Below are 21259 nucleotides of genomic sequence, written 5' to 3' on the forward strand. Positions count from 1 at the left end.
CTCAATCTTGCATGAACTTCCTTGTATCCAAAAGGTGGGGAAATAAGAATGATGGACTTTGAACTTCCGTACATTATTTTTCATAGACTGACAGTCCGATTTAGGATGGAAGGAATATCCAGAGGCCTCTAGTCTAATGTTCTACCCAAAGTAGGGTTAACCTTAAGATCAGACCAGGTTGCTTGGGGTTTTTCCAATCAGGTCTTGAAAACCTCCAAGGATTAAGACTGCACAGCCTTCTTATTTTAGAAATCTGCTTCTACCCACTTAGCAACATGAGAAAAAAACATTGCTGAAAGTGCTACTTAAAACTGCAGATAATTGAACCTGAGTCCTTTATAACCATTGAGAACCTTTCCAGTGAGTTCGGGGGACTCTGCCACATGCAGTGGGCATGAGTCAAGCCACGCTCACGGTTTTCCTCCATGCAGAGGGAATAAATATCTTTAAGCATTGGATGTCCACTCAGCCTAGATATTACAGAAGATACAAACAGATCATTAATCATTCTTTTCTATTTGAAAATTATATGCAGCACCTTCTTACTGTACTTTCATCCTTCAGGCAGCTTTAGTTTGACATTTGTAGCTCGGGTGACTGAAGAAATCTAGAAATGATTTCACAGGCAACTGTGAATCAACTGCCATCAACACGTGGCAGTTAAACTTTGATCTTTTCCAACTCTTTTCTCCTTTGTCTGCACCTCTGAGTTTCTTGAGTCCATTGTTGTATTAGTTATGCCTGGTCCTATCACTGAGCAAAACCTTTGAAGGTTTCTCCAGTCCCCTTTCTATGTTGCTCTGATTTTTTGTGTGTAAAAATAGGTGGAGCAGCAATGCTACAGACTGATAAAGTTGTGTTTATGAAATCAGTGCCAAGAACACTGTCACAGCTCTGCTGGTCCTTGCTTGGTGAATGGCTAGAGGGCAGCCCAGGGCTCTTCTGAATCCAAACTGTGAGTTTGCTCCTTGTAAAAGTCCTTTAATTTCTTCTGTGAGCTGATTTGAGATACTTATAGTATGAAATAGGTGTTTCATCTAATCCTCATAGCTAGGAATATGCATAATAGGGAAACCCTGAAGTTAAGGTGCTGAATTTCACACCCTTTTGTTTGAACATGCCTGCTAAGTGGAAAACTGTTTTCTGAAAAATTGATGTGTAGTCATAACAGAATTTCACTTACTTAACAAGTTTGAACTTAAACTGCTTCAGTAAAGAGTTTTTATCTTTTAAATCCACCTTCTTACATAAACAGCATTTTTACTATTTAAATGAATTTAATTAGAGTATTTTTTTTAAACAACCTTTATATAAAAGATGCTGGAAGCCCTGCATTCTGAATATACCTGGTAACTTTAATTGTAATGCTCCTAGACCTGCCAAGTCTTCTGCTTGACTGTGTTGAAACTTCTCCACCCAGGCAGCAGCCAGTGCAAGGGCAGAGCAGTGGCCTCGTTCCTCCACAGTCCATGGAGCTTTCAAGAAGCTGCCTCTGGAGAGGAGAGCTTCTAGTGCCACGATGTAAGCTGGGGATAACCATATTACAGAGTGCTGCTGGAAGGCACACTCCTTACAGTGACTCCCTACTTTGCTTTCTCACTGGCCATGTGGATCTATGCATCGTGCACACCTTCAGGCGTGTGATCCCAAAACAGCACCATCTTACTTACGAAACTTGTTCACCTTCTGGCTTAAGTTGGCCCATGACTTTTACTTCTTACAAAAGCAGTTTAAAATAGCCTGGTTTGAAATTTGAAGCTGAGTTATGAGTCTATCACATTGCCTCAGGGATGGAGTTGGGCTGCTCTGTGCATGGCCAATACACCCTGTTGTACCTGCCCCCAGCTACAGTCATGCCTCTGAGCCAAATGAGCAAGGTTCTTAGAACCCACAATAAGGAAGATCCCTTGGGTAGGAAAGGCTTTATGGTCTGTGTGCATCTGCATCAAGTGTCAGCTACAGTCTGAATTAGTCATAGAAAGATAAGCACAGATCTAATTTTACCACTTAAGTTTCTGAACATTACAGATGCAACTGCACAAAGAATATATTTGATGATACATACAGCTGTCAAGTGAATTTGTCAATGCTTTTCTGGTGGTAATAAAAACATATAGTATATTTAATGGTGCAATACCATAGCAGATATTTAAATTGTTTAAACTCATCTTCTTAAAAAAAATATATATATATACATATATAAATATATATATATATATTTAAAGACACAGTCTTATAATGAGCAATCCCTGGGTGCTGCACTGTTATGCACATAGCAGTAGTTCATAAAGCTGAACTTCTGATTCTGATCAGTTTTATTCTCAGTGAAGTACCAGTGATTGTACCATTCCAATTCTCAATTTTTATTTTCTTAAACTGGGGAAAGCAGTTTGGAGTGACGTTGAATGTATCACCGAAAGGCCCTAATGTACTTGGATGTGAACCCCATCTTTTTACCCACTCAAGAAGTGCATAGTCAGAATGTGCTTGTTAAACTTTGTGAACAAGTTTAAAACTTTGAATTCAGCAGTCAAAACTATGGTGTGCCTATTTTCATTGAAATATGCTGCTGCATTTTTGAGTAATGGATCAATCACAAAGACTATTCAATGTGAAATCACAATCCCAACTCTTTTCAGAAAACAGTTATCAAAACCAAAAGATTATTTTGTTACTAGTAAATATGTTTGATACCAGCTGAATAGTAGCTCTTCCAAAAAGTCTCATCAATTGAGAGATTACATGTAACATTACATATTAAAATTATAGAATTTCCTATGATATTTCAACCAAAGAGACATTTTATAATACAAGCAAAGATATTGAATCCTACAGTTCACCTGTAGCTCACACCTTCATTCACATGAAATCAGGGGAAGGAATGTTTTTGATATGCTAGATGATATGACAGGTGACTATAGGGCAGAGGAAAGAGAGAAGTCAGACTTTGGAGGTTTGCAGATGACATGGGCTCCAGGAGAGATTTCCCCATTTATTACATATGTAACTAGAACTGCTGCTGAATCAGGCAATCATAAATAGCCTGTAAGTTGTGCAGAAGAAATACAGTATTTCACACTGAAATACTGGTATAATTTTAAATTTCCATTCCAGACAGTAATTCACAGTGAGATCCTTTTCCACACACAGACACATCCTAAATTATTTCTAAATGTGCAAGGAATGATTCAAAGTAATTTCTTATTTATCCTACGTTTCCCCAGCTGCTGCTGCACAAATCGTAAACACAATCTTAGTATACTTCATAATTTCATATGATTCTCAGGAAAGGGCAGAAAGTGTGGAATTCAGATTGCTAAGCTGTAAACTTTCTTCTTTTATCAGTAAGGATATGGAGTTTGGGTGATGACTAAACTCATACTACACAAGCAATATACATATTCTAATTGCTATTGGTATCTTATTCCTGTATGATGTTTCCTTTAGAAGTCATTTGTGGAGGGGTTTTGATAGATAAAGACTTTGTTGCTGAATTAGTCTGGCTCAAAGGAATCTCAAGGCCATTTCGAGAAGCTGAGAACAGAATCTGCTGTGAGAAAGAGGGGCGTTACTCAAACAGCGGGGTCCTGGCGTGGCGTGAATCATCGGATGTATCATCAGTGAGACTCCAGTGCATGGACAGCCCATGATACTCATTTAGCAAATCCATGCTTGGAATGTGGAAACGTGATTAGAATATAGTTGCATATATAAGGAGGCTTGTTTCTGTAATAAATGGCTTTAGCGTGATTCACATGGAATCGAATTGTTTGCTGAGTCCTTTATCGCTCCAACAGTCATTCTCTAATTTAAAAAAAAAATTAAAAATAAATTAAAAAAAAAAAAGAAAATAAGGTGGTTTGGTTTTGTTTGGTTTTGTTTTGTTTTGTTTTGTTTTAAGGTGTTCTGGCGTAATACATCTTTCTTTTGCAACATTTTACTTTTTTCATTATTTTATTTATGGGCACACCAGAAAAATCTTGTTATTGAAATCTAAGAATGTATTAATACATATTTCAGTCAGGATAAAATTTTCTGAGAAATGTTTAAATTGCAACAATCAAGTAATCCCTTGGCTAAAAAAATTGCACAGTTGGAAGTTCTTTGGAGTTCAGATTCATCCAACAGCTTATTTTGACATCAGTGGAAAATTCAGCCCAAGGAGCAAATGTTTTGTTCAAGGTGGACTGATGCATCTCCCACTCCAGCAATGCCAACCAACAACATGGCTTCAAAATTGCATGAAGCACAATCTGGCAGCGAAAAGGCAGTGCCACCTAACAGTGCTGCATCACACTCACTGAGGTGCAGGGGCTGCCAAAACAGGGACCGATCCAGGCTGGCAAAGGGAAAAGATGAGTTTCTTCCAGGACAGATCTGCACCATGAGTAATGAGTCTGGACCAAGAAAAGCGTGGGAATGCCCAGCAATGGTAGGGAAAAGCTGTCTCCATTTGTCCTGACAGCAGCCTGAGTGTAGGTCAACATAAAATCACATTGAAAGTACAGATCTCTGGGGCAGTGTTGTTACCTTGTGCTAAGGACACCAGAGTTGAGCTGATGCTTCAGCACATCATAATCTCCAGTCTTCCTTATCCCTGCTCCTTTCCTCAGCATGCTACATGCTGATACAGAGAGCCTAGGCGGGGTTAGTGGCTAAAAGGAGAGCTGCCAGGCTTGCCTTGTTAGTGTAAGATAGATAGTAGAACGACAACATAGGAGTGATCATGCGTGTGAGCATGGCAGATGAGTGGGGTCTGGCAGAAAGGGCAGATCACCAGTGTTTCCAATTAAATGATTTATTTGTTCTGTCAAATGCAGAGCCCTTTGGCAGCCAGGGACCTCCTAGATGCAAATGTTCCATCTCATTGTTCCCGCGACTATAAAGAATAAAGTACATAATCTTGAAAACAAATCCATGTCAGTGCTAGCCGTATGAAAATAAAACCACATGAAATGGATACCTAGAGAATGCCTTTATGCATGTTTTCTCAGGGAAGTAAAAAGATGTAGACAAAAATAATTTGCCTTTGTGTATGATATAGTTTTCTTTGGGTTTGTAATGATCTAAGTGACTTGGACCCCACACACAGATAAGGAGAACAGGTGGCAGGTTTTCTTTGGTTATGAAATGTAAAGCATGCCTTTTCTTGTTTTACAGAGACATCAAACCTGACAACATACTACTGGATGAGCATGGTAAGTGAATATTGAACACTTTTTCATCAGATGTCTCTAATTCTTCAGCTCTCAGTGACATGCTCATGCCCTGCTTTGTAAATCAGCCTCAGATATTGGATTCCTACCTAAATTTGGAGTTTCTCTTTGAAATGTCTCTGTCCACCTTGTGGATTTTGTAAATTCTCCAGAGATCACTAGGGGTACCTGATATAATCAAATTAATATTTTATTCACAGGATTACTGTGAATCACCATAATCCCTTTTTTAGGGATCTACCAGTGGAACAGTATATCAAGCACTTAATTTCTCTCCTAAAATTTCTGAAGAGCTAAGAAATGTCATATAGCAAATTATTTCTCATGTAGGTATCTGAAATCACTTTCCTAAATTCAGGTATGGTATTTGGAAATTTGCCTCTAAGTATGCAAAATTTAAATGGCTCTACATGTAATTCTGGCTCAAATGACTTAAAAAGGCTAGACAACATCATCAGCTTTGAACTTTCAGTACTAATTCCATGATCACAAACAAAAAAGGTGTGCTCTGAAAAAAAAAAAAAAAAGCCAATTTCTTTAAATGTAAATTTAAATGTAAATGAAGTACTTTACTAAAACCTCATGCATCTTTTTACAACTATTAATATTAAAAATGTGAGAAAATACAGGTAAGAGATGGCATTAATCTTAGAACAGAAATATGTACAAGAGTAAAAAGAAATGGAAAAAAGTAACATGCGTTTGCTGCTGTGCGAAAATCATCTTGTGCTTTGTTGACCTCAGAAACTGATTGCAAGCAGTTAACCTTTGAGAAAATATAAGATAGAAATTATGCCAAAGTTACCATTACTTTTCAAAATCCATTGCAGAGCTGCTAGGTATTATAGTTAAAGTTGATTAAAGAGGTATCATTGCAAATAGCTAGAGTTTGTCTCTAGGAATACTGAAACCAACAAAGCTAAGTAATGTTGGAGTTTTAAACTACCTAAAACTTCAGAAATTTAATGCTTCAAACCCGTAAGTATTAATGTTCCTTAGATACGCATGAAATAGAAGTCTCTTGTCTTTAAGTCCTGGGCGAATTAAAGATGTCAAAGCAACATGAATGGACTATGAATGTACTAAATCTCTGATTGACAGCCTTTGAAGTATGGTTGCCCTTATCTCTCCATGCCCCTCGTCAAGGTTAATTACTGCACAAAATCAGCCTCTTACAAGAGGTTTCCTATGGGGGCTCAAGTATTGCGGAGAAGTTACACCAGAGTGAGCAATATGCTGCAAAATGAAGGTTTTTTGGTGATTGATAAGCAGCTCAGTAAGAAAGTTATCTATGGCCAGCTTGGAAATTTTGGGATGGATAGCCCATTGTCTGCACAGTAGCAGCATACTACTCCCTCTACAGGTAACTGACAGACATAAACATGTTCTAGACTATCTGATCTATTTTGTATGTCTACACTATACATTAGTATCTGTTTCTCTTTAGTGACTGACACCTAGAAGTTTTGAGTAAAGATAGAGATATCGACCTTATAGATGTACATTTTGCCAGATTAATGCTATCCCTGAAGTCCATAAAAGCTTTGATTAAGCCACGACAGAGTATCAATAACTTCATTTTTACAGAATCATCAGATTTCACTTAATGGAAAAATGTGCTGAATATATGCACTATATGCTGTAGAAGAAGCATAACATATTCACCTAATATAACTCTAACTAGGCACACAGGAAGGAACTTTATTTTAGCCTGTGGCCCTAAGATGGCACAACAGTGTCCTGTAAGCTTGACTTTTAGCCCTGGGTCTTTCCTATAATTCATTAAACAAACTGTGTTTACACAAAGTGCTATGGAATTGGAAATGCACAATATTTAGGTCAGAGAGTTTGTCTCAGTGAGTTAGATTTCTTTTACCTCACTGAAGAAACCTATTTTCGCTGAAGTCAAAATATAGTGTTACCACCACTCAGATTGCCTTACATCTTCAAACAATTAAACTGATTGGCTTCCATAACATATATAAAGACTGTAGATATTTCTGCTCATTAAAACTAGTTTCACTACAGTTTATCCGTATGCTTTAGGGAACATACGTCAGGAATACAGAAGTAGTGAAAACTGGAGATTTTTCTTAAACCATAAAAATGATCAATCTAATTTACAAAGAAAAAGCACACAAATGTATACAACATATTCAAAATCATTCTAGCAGAGGAAGCCTGAATTTTCTCATATACTTTTCAGCAAAGCTACATCTCGAGGCTGCTGAGAACAGGTTCTGATGCATCAGTGGAAATAAATGTTTCATGATCATGAGAAGCATAATGCTACAAGAAAATGGGGTAATCAGCTGCTTAAAATAGTGTTTAGCCCCTACCAGAGGATGATTTCTTGGTCTCCTGGAAAGACTCTCCATCCCATGGAAGAGTCTCCTCTGAAGAGACAAAGTAGGAATGGTTTCAGGTTTCACTCTCCAAACCAGAATAAGACGTCTCTAAGATAGTGAATGCTGTCTATAAAGCTCTCTTGTTATCTTTCCTTCTCAGATTTCTCAGAAAGCTCTTCCTCTTATGACTAACATTTAGTTATTCCACATTTAGTAGTAGTGATCAGTTCTGCCAACATGCATCTGAAACAGAATTATTCCAGTGATAGCTGACGGGGCTACCTGGTCATTCAGGAGAGCTATTGTTATTGTATTATACAGAGAAAAGCATTATAGAATTATCTTAATAACAGTATTCTGCTTCCTCTACTATTCCTTTCATTTTAGTAGTTTAGAACAATATAGCTAAAGTGATAGAGTTTAGAATAGAAACCTGGCAAGTCTGGTCCATGCCATATTTTTTTCTGAAATAACAAAGAAATTAAGTATGTCTTTAAATCTTTCCATGATCTATTAGCTGTGATGGCTAAGGAGATATGAAATGCCTGAAATGCAGAAAAACAAACCAACAGATTAGTATATTGCCTTATTTTTTTCAGAGATGATAATGTTATTTCTATATCTATTTGGTAGTTTCTTGTTATTAACATTTCTGGTCATTCTGCAGAAATTATAAGGCTCTACTTTGGCACCCAGGCTTTTCATTGTGCAGAGTGGCCACACCATTATAACACTCTAGTGACAGGAAATCTGCAGGGGCTTGATTTCCTCTCAGGCAAGCTTTTAATAGGACCCAGCAAGGTCACTGCTTTTTTTAACAAGGAAGACCTCCCTGCTGGGTCAGGCCTTCAGCTGGTATTTTGTCACAACCAGTAGCAAGAAGAGACATTATTCTGGAATGTGCTCTTGGCCACTTAGTCATCAAATGCCTCAGTGCTTCCTAGCACCTCCAATTTTTTTATTAGAGTATTAGATTATCTCTGTATATTCCCTTTAGAATCTGGATGAATCTTTGTTCATGAGTTTGTCCACTGCCTCATTGAAGCTGAAGCTGATATTGGCCTCTACAACCTCCTGAAGCAACAACTTGTAGTTTACCATCCTTCATCCTTCATGGCGTTTTATGTGTTTTTAAACATTCTTGTTTCAAAAAAACCCATCTTCTATTTCCAAAATTGAAAGATTTGGTGAATAATAGCTTAAAGTCACAATCTTCTTGATATTCAAAACCTCCTTCAGCATTCTCCTATCAGATGAAGAGCCTCAACCTTTTACATTTCTCTTTATAAGCCACTGCTGTCCATTCATCCCTCCCCCTTGCCATAGATAGTATTACAGATATGCAGGCTTTCATTTTAAGAGCAGAGGAGCAACCACATTGGATCAAAGACCCATCTAGTTGAGTTTCTTGTCCCTGAGAGTCTCCAAAAACTGAATGACAGAGAAGGATATAAAACAAGTTTTTGTGGTACTTCCCTTACATACTCACCCAGCCTCCAGCCTTTTGTGACTGAGGCATTTCCTGAGCTGGATATGTTTTTTTCACATTTAATAACTTTCAGTGGTCTTTTCCATGATCTTTCCTGGTACTTCCTTGAGTGGAAGGAACTTTTAGCATCCTTAATATCTTCTGGCAAAGCAGTCTTTGTCTTAAACACAGATTATGTGAAGACTCGCTGCCTGTTTGTTCGTTTTGAAAGAGTTACTTTCTAACAGCACTTGAAGACTACTTCTAGTCTTCAAACTGTTTCGTGGTGGTTTTCCATATTGAAACCACAAACCTTATATTTCACTCTTAGACTTCACAGGACTAGCTATATTTTATTAGGTTTGGGATTTTTTTAAAAACTGGATTTTCGCTTCTGTTAGTGGCACTTTTACTCAGTAATTATTTCTCTTACAAGAGAACAAGGCAGATTTAAGCTGGCATTCATAAGTGTCTTATTATATATTATTATACTGGTTTATGATCATAAAAGTTATCCCTAGCTTATATGAGAATCTCAGTTCTCATTTGAAAACTAACAGCAAAATTGAAAGAGCCAGCTTATGAGCAATCTTGGTCTTAAAAACAAAAATAGGATTAAAAAACCCACACACAAATTCAATATTTTGAACTCTGATATTAACTTCCAAACAACAGAACTGTCAACATTATTACTGTATAGTGATGTCTTGGAGATATAAAGTCTCCACTAAAGATGTAGCTGGTGTGTCTGCACTAAGGCTGGTCCTTATCATACTCACAGACAATTTTCTGGGACTCTCTCTCATTTAACCCTCTGACGTGGATTAACAACATGACTGTTCTCAGCACCATTCATCCACCTGAAGCTATCCACATTTTGAATACAAATTTGCAATAAGCAGCCTACCCTTTTGAAATGCGCAGCCTTGCTGAACCCATCTACCATAGTACAATAGGGTTTCTAACAATCATCTCTCTGATGATAAGTGGCAGACTGCCAGGTCATGCCAGTTCCACGTGAATGTGAGCTTACGTTCTTGTACATAGCACAGATGAACCCAGAGAGACACTTTTGAAGCTGTTCATAGGGTTTGACCTTGTGAGGGCAAACCAAATCCGAATTTGCTCCAGAATGTTACTGTGTTGAGATTTCCTGTCAGCTCTCATGCGTGCTGAGTTGGTGGCATTAACTCCGGTCTGGTATTTCTTTTCTCTGCCCTCACCTTCCCCCCTATGGATTCAGACTCTGAGAAATTCAATGAGCTTTGAGGTCATGTACATTTTCCTCTGATAAATGTCAGTCAGCCAGCCTCAGCTACCTTTCAGGACTTTTTAAATTTTCATTATGATTTGTTAAAAAATTAAATATTAGTCCAATGAAAACTGTTTACCTCAGATACTGGGATTTCAGGCCATGTATAAAAGTGAGGCATAAAAGCCATACAGCACTTCTGAAGTACATGCATATAGCTTCTCAAAGTCATATACTGTACTGTACTGTAGCTATTAATTTAAAAAATTCCCTATTAAAACTTTAACTAGAAGCTGACTGGAGGAATGCAATTTTAAAAATAATGTCCACTAAAATACTTTCTGCTTGCAATGTATGTGTTGGCATATGTGAAATCTGTGCAGTTTGGAATTATTTGAAAAAGCACTCTGCAAGAGAGCCTGGTCTCCACCATCCTTTTATTATCATAGGGGGTCATGAACCCATGGGGTTTAGCAATGGGCTGTTTCCCTGTGATACTTGAATTTATTTAGACACTGCGGAATCCATTGTGTGCTGGTCTGCTTCATAGCTCTTAAAGGCTAAACCTGAATGGCACTGCTGCTTAGATCAATATTGTACCTGACACCTTAGAAGGGAGCCAGTGTACAGACTTGGTTTTGACTTTTAGTTGTTCATGATAAAATCCAGAAATGGAGATCAAGTACAAGGTGTGAAGCTCAGCAAGAAAAAAGTCCCCATTAATTGAAATTTTGGAAACAGCGTGAAGTAGCTAGTATCCCAACATATTTACTGCAGTAATAGCAACCTTTCCTTTTTCTATATGCAGCAGTTGCGGTAAAAAGGTGTCTTAGAGGATTATTAGAAAGAAACTTGTAGAAAGTTTGGGTCTAACTGTCCCTTGAAATACCCACACTATGAATGAAAAACTTAAAAAAAGTCACTAGGCTTAAAAGAGTTGAAACCAGTGCATAGGCAGGCAGAGATCTGCCTCGATATCCCTCCTGTCCTCCTATATTGCTGACAGGCACAGGGGGTTCACTCCTGTTGCCTCCTGCTTGAACTTAAGCCCAGACACAGCCTCTCCCCACACCCTCAGCTCCCACCAAGCACTGTGTGGGGTCCTGTAGCAGCACAGCCGTCCTGCCTATGGGACACCTGGCTTTCCCCCCCTAGCCCATTAGCAGCACTCTACACAACAGGCAGAAGCAAAGATGGAGTTTTTCCAGTGGTACAGACACAGCTCTGCTGTGCCCTGCTGCATCTTCCCAGTCCATCCCTTACCTTGCAGAAAGGCATTTTTAAGGAAGACCATCAATCAGCAAATACAACATTTCACATATGCTATTTTTGTTTTGTTAAATGAAATCTAATAAAAGGCGGAGAAAACAATGCACTGCAGGAGAGGCAATTTTCATTGGAAATCAACTATTTGGATCAGTCTGAACGATAATATACGATAGGTGTTTTGCAACAGGCTATCATGCTGGTACTCTAATAGAGAGCATCACTTACAATGCTGTCATTTAAATGACAGAACTTTATTTGTCAAAAAAAAAGAAAAAGTATTACTCTGCCAAGATGCTTGCAGCTTTTCAATCTACAGAATATATGGAATTGCTTAAAACTACTGCTATGAGGTGTCTGTATGTGATTCAATTTTCATTTTAAAGAAGCCTTCTGCCATTTTGGTTTGTTATTGTAAAGATGAACTGCAAACATGCTATGGTCCGGCCACCAAGAAGGAGCAATATCACCTTGAAATCGGATGGCGGGCTGGGCTGTGAACACTAATGCTTGTTGTAGCAGCCTAACACCTTCCACCCTTATAAAGTGATTGCTTTCATTTGATCACAGTTTTTGTTTGCCACATGCAGATACCTTCCTGGTCTGAGTGTCTTAGCAGTAAAATGTCTAAAATGTAAGCAAGGTTGTGGTTTGTGGTTTGTTTTGGGTTTGTTTGTTTTTTTGAGAAAACTACACCAAGCAGGCAAACCATTTCATTGAAAACTTCTAATGTGTCTTGAATTAGGAGAAAGAGCTTTAAGTTTGGCAGTGGGATGTGCCTTCTTCCTTTTGCCCTTCGAAAACAACTCACATCCGGATAAATCTGGGGACACTCAGAATTTCAGTTCACACATGCATGGCTGCAGACTTGTTAGAGGTTGACAGATACGTTTCCTGGGGACTTCGAACAGGATCTAGGTTAGACTGAAATTGAGAGTGCTGTTTCTCCTTCAGGCACTACAGCAACTTTCAGCATCAGTCATTTGTTACATTCTTTTCATCTTTGGCAGCAAACATGATAACAACCTCCCTCGCTTAATAACTGCATCATGCCCAAAGCCTGCTCCCTTCTGCAGACTGAATGAGGTTGAGATCTTGATTAAAAACAAACAAACAAGCAAAAATCACAGGAACCTGTCATTCAAGACTCTAGTTCAACATATGGTATATGAATCCTGATCTGAGTGCAGGGCTAAGCCAGGGAAAGGAGTACTTTTTCCTTTTTCCTGTACTCTGTCCTCCACATTGGCATTGCCAGATGTAATCACAGAGAGCATAATACCTGCATCACTCCATCATATAAAACTAGTCCTTAAGCAGACATGCAAAATCTAACAGTAGACTTATTGAATTAAAAGTCTGCAGATTTTCAGGCTGGATTTGCATTCAGTTTACCTGCATACAGCAAGCCAGGATTAACAACTATTGCTATGCTGTGGTAGAGCAATTTAGCCTATGCTTGTTGTAAACTACCCCAGAAAAAAGTAGTGACAGCAGGTTTGGGCCATCCAGCCTCATTAGTTCAGTTAAAATCAGCTGTCTGACTGGCCAGGCAGTAAATCCACTAGCTGACTTGTGTCACTTTCATCTTGCAACCTGCTGTCAATTGAGTGATTGTTTGGAGGAACTTCCTGCTGTTACATACACACTCTTCTGCTAACATAGAATTAATTTTATAGTTTTTGTACGAAAAAAATACCCTTTTTCTTCTCTGCTCCCTTTTTGCCCTGAGGAGACCCAGAAAAAGCCAGGCTGATGGTAACCTAAAGGGGATGTGATAGCAAGCAGGTGTCATGGTACCTGAGAGTGCGAGGTGTGGCTCTAGTTGGAGATAAGGAGAGGTAGATTTCACACAGCTTCACAAAATTCACCATTGCCCCTGTTATTATCCAGTTACTGTCCCTATCATTCACAGCAGGAGGACGTTCAGGGGTGTCTAGCAAAAAAGGTTCAGTACTGCAGGCAGATAGCAGATGCAACCATACAGGAAAAGTATTCCATCATTTTGCTGCCAATATGATTTTTCTAGTTATGGGACATTTAATAGTAGGTTTCCATTGATTGTTATTAATAGTTCCAGTTTAATTTTCTTTCCATTATCACTTAAATATTAAACAAAGGAAAGAGTATTTTTATGATGTGCTATTTTAACTTCTGTTTTTACTTTGTGTAATTGCAGGACATGTTCATATCACTGACTTTAACATAGCAACCATAGTGAAAGGCTCAGAAAAAGCTTCTTCTATGGCTGGCACAAAACCCTATATGGGTAAGTTTTCAAGACCATTTATAAATGTAAGAAAACTCACACATTAGAGTTGACTAATGGTATATTTAAATGATTATAAGTTGTTAAAGAATACAATAAAGGTGATCAACTTATTTTTCTTGAAAGTATATATGTGTTAGCAATGGAAAACATTGAAGATGGGAGGACTTGGCAGGAGCTTGGTCTCCACATTGTTTCTAGTCGGGTTCTGTTTGGTTTTGTGTAACAAATTCAGGAGAGTTTCAACTGTGTTACTTGCTGCGAACCCCCACATCTGGAGACAGGAATATACCATCATATTTGCAGCACCGTGTCTATGATCTAGCACAGAACATGCAATGTCAGTTTTAAAGTGTCCAGCCACATCCTTAATTGCTTTGTTATGCTGACTTCCTCAAAAATGTGTCTGTTAGAGTCCTATGTAACTAATCCCTTACATGGTTTGTCTATGGCTCTTAGGGGCACTTTGTGTGTTTTAATCATGTAATTTAAATGCATAGATAGACTGAAGGCTGGGTGAATAAAATTCAGTTCACCTCTTCTCATTTGTCTAAAAGCTAAGCATCTTGGCTAAATTAATAATTCAAACTTCACTTAAAGTTGAAGGACAGAAGGCAACCCCTGAAGGTCATTTGTCCCACTAAAGTTAGGCAAACTTCCATGACTAAGAATAGGTGTGATTTGTCCTATTTGTGGCTTCCTACACAGCTACTGTCTTAATTCTCTCTGTATATGGAATTGTCATTGTCTGAGGAGATGACTAGCTTAAGACTAAACATACTTGGCTTCTGGAAACTATACTAACAGATATTTGTGTCTCCAAGAGACTTTCTCCAGCAGAAATGCTCAGAGCACAATGAACATCCATGCAGTGGTAAAATATTTGTAAACAATCACATTTTGAAAGTATCATTGGGTGAACCAAAGGCCAATGTTTTACTACATTTCTGTATATTAGCATAGAATTAAAAGCATTTTCCCAAGAAATAGGAATTATTACCTATGTTTTTCGTGGCACAAAGATCAGCCTATCAACCTGCACAAGCAGCAGGCAGGTGTCTTCAGGGTGCCTCCATACCAACTGAGAGACTGTCAGAGCAGTACCAGGCACTGGAGCAGAGTTGTATTTTCAGATATGTTGTGATATGAAGCTGATTAGTTTACCCTTAGAAATGTACTCAGACCAAGAAACATTTTATGTGGTCCTGCCTCAAGCATTTAAGTTACACAGAGGAATGAGGTTTTAGATTAAAATTTTCTCAGCATTTCACATTGGTCAACTTTAACTGAGTGTCTAGTTCACTGTCTCTAGTAAGGTGATATGACCAACACTGCATAGGCGTGGGATACACAGCATAAGGAGGTAAGTAAGTCTGGGTACTGAGCTTCCCCTCAGTGTTGGATATTGCACCACAGGTTCCCTATCTATTGTAATGAAGAGAAGGAAAGGGATGCTGCAACCTTACTTACAACAGCAGTTTTCATTTAAAAAAGAACTTGCTTGAGCATTTTTGCCAATATGTAGTTGATTTATTTATGAAAATAAAACAAAACAAAAAAAATCAGGGAAAAGGCATTTTTTGTCTACAACAATTTGACTTCCCCCAACACATATAGACAAGTAGCTGTACAACTGACATGTGAAATAATTACATTCACAGAAGCACCCTTACAGACCTAATAACTGAAATGTTAAAAGATTCCAGCATTTTTGATATGGTGGTTTTGAATTCCTGTGAAAAGCTTCTTTTTCAGAGCTCACACATTTTGCTTAAAAAGCTGCCAAGAATCTTCTAGAAGCCATTGTCATTAGATGTGCAAATTCTTATTACATGAGTTGTTCAAAACCATCCTTGAAGAGCAGCCATTTTGCAGAATCTGAAACAAGTTCAGAACAGACATTTTCCATATTTAATTGTGATGATGACAGTAGACATAACAATAGAGTCTTTTCTGAGATTTAATTAGGTAGTTTTAACTGTTTTGATGGCCTTACATTTTTAATCTTGAAGCAGTTTCACAGTTTTACATTAGAAAGGATAATTATTACGAAAGCAGAAAAAAGCTAAGTACTTGCTTAGGGGTTAGTTAGCATTTTACCATCTGTCATAGTCTGAATGTATGTAATGAAGAGATCATCTGACAACTAATGATCAGAAGCAGATTAGTTAAAACAACTGTACAAAAATGTGAATATTCTTCAAATATTTTTCTGAGATTTAACAGGAAACTTAGCGTCCTTTGGAGCATATTTCAGCCCATCTATACACATCAGCGGACCACCACATTCTTGGTTTGTCAGGTCTCTGTTGGCAGGCTTTTCTCACAAGAAAAAAACTCTAGCTTTTAACAACAGAAAGCACAAAAATCTGTAGCAAGTGCTAAGTACCATGATTTTGTATTTGAAGGATAAAATTCTGGAAAGTGGTTCTGTCCTTTTGAATTTCCTACCCTTCACCCCCACCCTAAGGAGGAGGAGTAACTTGTTCTTTGTGTAAGTGATGTTTGCCAGCAGATAGTACAAAGAGGGAAATGCTGAGATATATCTTAGAAAACCTGCCTATTTAATGCAGAGACGCTTAAGTCCAGTCCATCCTGCCTAAACTCTGCTTGTGTCCCTTTTCGCGGTGTTTTCTAGTTGCTAGGAATTTCTGGAGTCCTTGTACCCTGTAGGAAAATAACTAATTCATGGGACAGATGCATCCTTATAACTGCATTGTTTTGTAATTGCTCTTCAGCTTAACATCATGGCAAATAGTTTCTCTGACCTAAGTCTGGAGTACCATAGACAGCTGAGCCTCCTTGCCTTCCCAGGGAGCTAAACCAGATCCTGGAGGGTTCCTGTGGAAGCCCAGGCTGACCCAGGGAAGGAGGTAAACTATAGACATGGAGTGAAGGAAACAGAGGAGATTTTAATTTGCACATCAGAAAACTATTGTCCTGGTTTACCTTGCAGAGCTGTTCTGCCTCTGAACCCTTCTCCCCACACATCATGTCTCCCCCATAACCAACAATCTCACAACAAGAAGGAACAAGACAAGAAAACTCCTCTTTTTCCTCTATGAAGAGACTATGGCACCATCCCCCAGCTCACTTTCCAGCATGCTTTCCTCACCTCTTGGAAAAGAAAAACCACTGTGAAAGCCATGTATTCAGTCTTCTCTACTCGGAGTCGGAAAACTCATCCCTGCATTTATTTGGAGCTGTAAGAAGACAGAAAAGCTTTTAGAGCTATAAAAATCTTCTGTTTCAGGTCAAAACTGTGGCACAGTCTGGGCATCAAATATTCAGCAAACCTCAAATATTAAGTTTGACAGATATGGCCATACATTCATTGTTGGTACTTGTTCCTCTAAGTGTATTCATTTCTCTTCCTTACCTCTTTTAGTTTACAGCTTTAATTTTGTGAAGGATCATATCTTCAGAGAAATGTTACACAGACTTTCAGTTGCAGTGCTCATGTTAAGAAAATTTGGGGTTAATTCCTGGTAGTTCTTGAAGTCTGGCTTTAAGGCTGTATCATAGACTTTCTATGTGGCTTCACCTAAGACATTTAGACAATGACCAAAACAGCAAAAAAGACTTGAGGAGTTTGGCTCTGTGTTTGGTAGTAAGCTTTCATTACCAGAAATTTAGGCCACATTTTAATCTTGATGTAACAAGACAGAATCACCTCCAAGCAAGTCCCTTGCTGAGCACCAGAACCAAGGAAATTTTTTTCCTATAGGGCATGCCTTGTGCAACGCTCGTTTTCATGATGATGAAGGTATGAGATGTAATGAAAGCTGTTTCCACCTCTGGGATATTTATAAAAGCTCACTCCCATGTGGATCCTGTAATGTTTAATCAGATATGAGGACACTCTTCAGCCTTTCCCTTGGTAGGAGGCACTTAGAGGATTTCTCAGTTCTTCCTTTGGCCAAATTATGGAAATATACAGAAGCAATGTTATCTCTAAAGACTCAATCTCTATTTGAAATCTGATTGAAATAGGGTGAGAAATTGCTAGGGAGCAATTTGCTCACATGCAGCAGGACTGCATCAAACTGATATCCAGGAAAAAACAGAACAAATTGATATTATGTTGTAAAAATGCACTAGCTGTTCTGATTGAGATACCTATCTTGTAATGCTAAGCATGACATGAGTCAGCTCCTGCAGCCTTTGCTTAATCCCACTTTATATTAGCTTTTTTTGCCTCTCAATCTTCCTCAGCCTGAAATTTTCCCTGCCTATTTTCGTAATTCTTAAATGGCTACACTGAATGAAATGTATTAGAACCTCAACATTTCTCCAGAAACCATATTTATTTTTCTATATTCGCCCTTACCGGTTGATTCATTCAGACAAGTAAAATACCTGTCACACATGGGCAACAAAGCATGGACAATGGTGAATCTGAAAGGAATGAGACCAACAGCCTGGCAGAACAAGCTACTTCCAGCTGCTTCTGCAGTTTTACTTCTCAAAGCCATTGACCTGAAATGATGAAGTGAAATCAGCTTCTTAGTGTTCAAGGGTCTTCAGAATTTCCATCTCATGCTGCTCAGATGGCTGCAGCTGTGAAATACAATGTGTGCCTTAAGCTGGTTTAAGAAACTTGTGTGTGTCACCCATGCCTGATTTTATCATTACAAATTCACCACTGAAACCATCTACAGCTCCTGTGATTGAGGGTATTGTCAAAGGTTTTATTGTATGAACACCCTTTTGAAAGGCCATAGGCTTTCAGGCTGCCATCCTAGGCTGGCAAGCAATGCAAAGTGTCCTTTCAGACCTAGCTGACTTTTGGCAGGCATGCCTGCTGCCAACAAATGAACACAAGCATGTTTGTTTAAGGAAAGTCTGCATTTGCCTGGCTGGAAGCACCTGTGTGTTTGCCATTTTCAGCACTGCTCCATGTTTATGAGTTGGGGCAAAACAAAAATATTTCTTATATTGGTCCCTCATGCAGGCTGCAAGAAATATTCTTGTGTCTCGGAGAATGTGCTCTGAGCTGGGCACCCATTTGCAGTAAAGGCTCTTTTCCCTGCAATAGGCTGGTCAGCTGCAAAACAAAATGTTAAACACTAAAATATGTCTAGAAAACATTAAAGATATTGCCTTTTTAAATTCTTAACTCTTGCATAATTTAGATGTATTTAAATCCTATAGTACATGCTTTTTACTCACTGAAATGTCTCCTTTTTGAATGATGGAACTTTCATGCATCTGTATATTATTTGTGAGTGTTGTAAAAACTTTCCATTCACAGGTTACAAATGTCGGGGTTTTAGGGTTTGTTTGGGTTTGTTTTCTTCTTCTGACAGTAGGATTTTTAACAGGTTTAGGTAGAGGCTTTGTGGTTTTTTTTTTTTTTCAACAGAGGCTAAAGTTATCCAAATAATGCACTTGACTTTACTTCAAATCAAACCAATAAAATATGTTTTATGATATAAATACACCTGACAAAAATCCAAAGCCAAAAAAATCAGAGTAAACTACATGAAAATTTTCAGCTCCCCCTTCCTATCCTACAGACTTGTTATCTCAGATTTTCACAGCTTCCTTCATAGCTTGTTGTCACAGTGAATCATGGCTGTACGCCTGAGATTACCAGACAAGTGTGGATATACAGAGGCACACTGAACTTGTAAAATGTATGAATCATCCATATTTATTGTTAATACTGTGGGAGAGTACTATTGGAGTTAGAGGAAAGCTAGCAGATATCCTAATATCAGCCTTACAGGTAAAGTAAAAATATCCTGTAGGCCTAAATTTGTTCCTGAGTTAGGTACAGTATAGCAGGGACAAATTTGGAATTGGGTTTTCAAAGGTGTTTGAACTCGGTCTTCCTTGCACTCATACTAAACAGTGCTCTGAAATCAATTAGTGTTTTGCAGCTCATTGCTTTTTGAGTGCAGTTAAGGCACTGTTTAGGTTTTTCAAAATCCCAACCTTTTCCTACCAAGGGTTTGACTGCCTATCTACATGTTTCACTGGATATCTCTACCTGCCCTTTTGATCCCAGGGAAATATCACGATGGTGGCATCAGCTGGAAGGCTTCTGTTTGTTCTGATGAGCAAGAACCAAGAGCGTATGAGTGAGGCTTTGGGGTGCTGACATAAATACTTGCTGTACTGATGGAGTTTTCAGCTTGCACTGGGAGCACTATGGATAAGGGGATTAAGCACTGAGATGCAAGAGTGTATTCAAGTTTTGGCTCTGCTCTGACTTTAACAAGTAGGCATCCAAGCAGCTGAAAACCCTCAGGAGATCGGGAAAGAAGTTACTATCTCCAGTTTTCCACCTCTCCGCTCTTCAACCTCCTACATTCTTTGAGATCTTCCAGCAAAACTGCCAATATAATAATTTCTTTTACTATTTCAGTCAAAAAACCCCACACCGAGTTCAAGTGGTAGTTTTGGGTTGGGCTTCTTTTTTTATTATTATTATTACCCTGCCTGAAAAGCCTGATACGATGTGGAGCTCTGCAGGCAGATCTGAGGAGACAGAAACCTCCCGCAGAGGTGGCACACAGGGCAACGAGTGCAGACTTCCAGCAGCCCAATGGGGTGTTTCTGCCCCGCAAAATAACTCTTGTCCTTTGCTCAGGCCACACTACACCCTCAGGTTTTTGTGTGCATAAACTGATGAAAATACATTTCACAGGATCACAGAGAATCACAGAATGATTGGAGTTGGAAGGGAGCTCTGGAAATCATCTAGTCCAACCCACCTGCTGAAGCAGGTACACCCAGAATAGATTGCATGGGAATGTGTCCAGGCGGGTTTTGAATGTCTCCAGAGAAGGAGACTCCACAACACCTCTGGGAAGGCTGTTCCAGGGCTCAGGCACCTTCAAAGTAAAAAGGTTTCTCTGCATATTCAAATGGAAACTCCTGTGCTTCAGCCTGTGCCTGTTGCCCCTCATCCTCTCGTTGAGCACCATGGAGAAGAGTCTGGTCCCATCCTCTTGACATTACCCTTGAGATATTAATAAGAATAAATAAGAACCCCTCTCAGCCTTCTCTAAGCTGAACAGACTCAGCTCTCTCAGTCTTTCCTCATAAGAAAGGTGCTCCAGATGTCTGCTAATGTTGTTAGAAGTATGTGAGGCAGGTGAACTCTATAGTCCTTTGGATGTTTGAGGTGCACAGTCTGTCCTGTGAATCCCCAGTTACACAGACCAGTTCATTTCAGCAGTGGGGCAGAACTGCTGCTGTCTATACACTGAGTTGATCTTCCAAGTAGCAAATGGATATTTTTGGACACAATCCCTTCAACAAGATACTAGAAAAAGTGGCACTGCAGCCACTGTGAACTTTTGGATGGAGTAAGGAAGGTACTTCTCTATAATTTCAAATTCAGTAGTAGGAGACCATGTCACGTCCACTGCTGCTGGGCTTTCTTTCAATGGGGTTAGCAACTTGGATCTATTTCTCTGAGGTTGATCT

The 21259-nt window shown here is 38.8% G+C and overlaps 1 protein-coding gene across 2 annotated transcripts in view; it reads left to right on the top strand.

Moving 5' to 3' along the window:
- Positions 1 to 21259, top strand: part of STK32B (serine/threonine kinase 32B) — a gene marked incomplete at both ends in the record, with an annotated part of 168015 nt that overhangs the window by 111437 nt on the left and 35319 nt on the right. Inside the window, 2 exons of one of the 2 annotated variants that reach the window (XM_080344188.1) lie at positions 5161 to 5198; positions 13730 to 13819. In XM_080344188.1, coding sequence (XP_080200314.1) covers positions 5161 to 5198; positions 13730 to 13819 — 128 coding nt within the window. The remainder of the gene's footprint in view (positions 1 to 5160; positions 5199 to 13729; positions 13820 to 21259) is intronic. The other variant, XM_080344189.1, reaches the window with a different exon arrangement.

Source organism: Nesoenas mayeri, assembly GCF_963082525.1.
Source record: "Nesoenas mayeri genome assembly, chromosome: 4".
Taxonomy (NCBI): Eukaryota; Metazoa; Chordata; class Aves; order Columbiformes; family Columbidae; genus Nesoenas; species Nesoenas mayeri.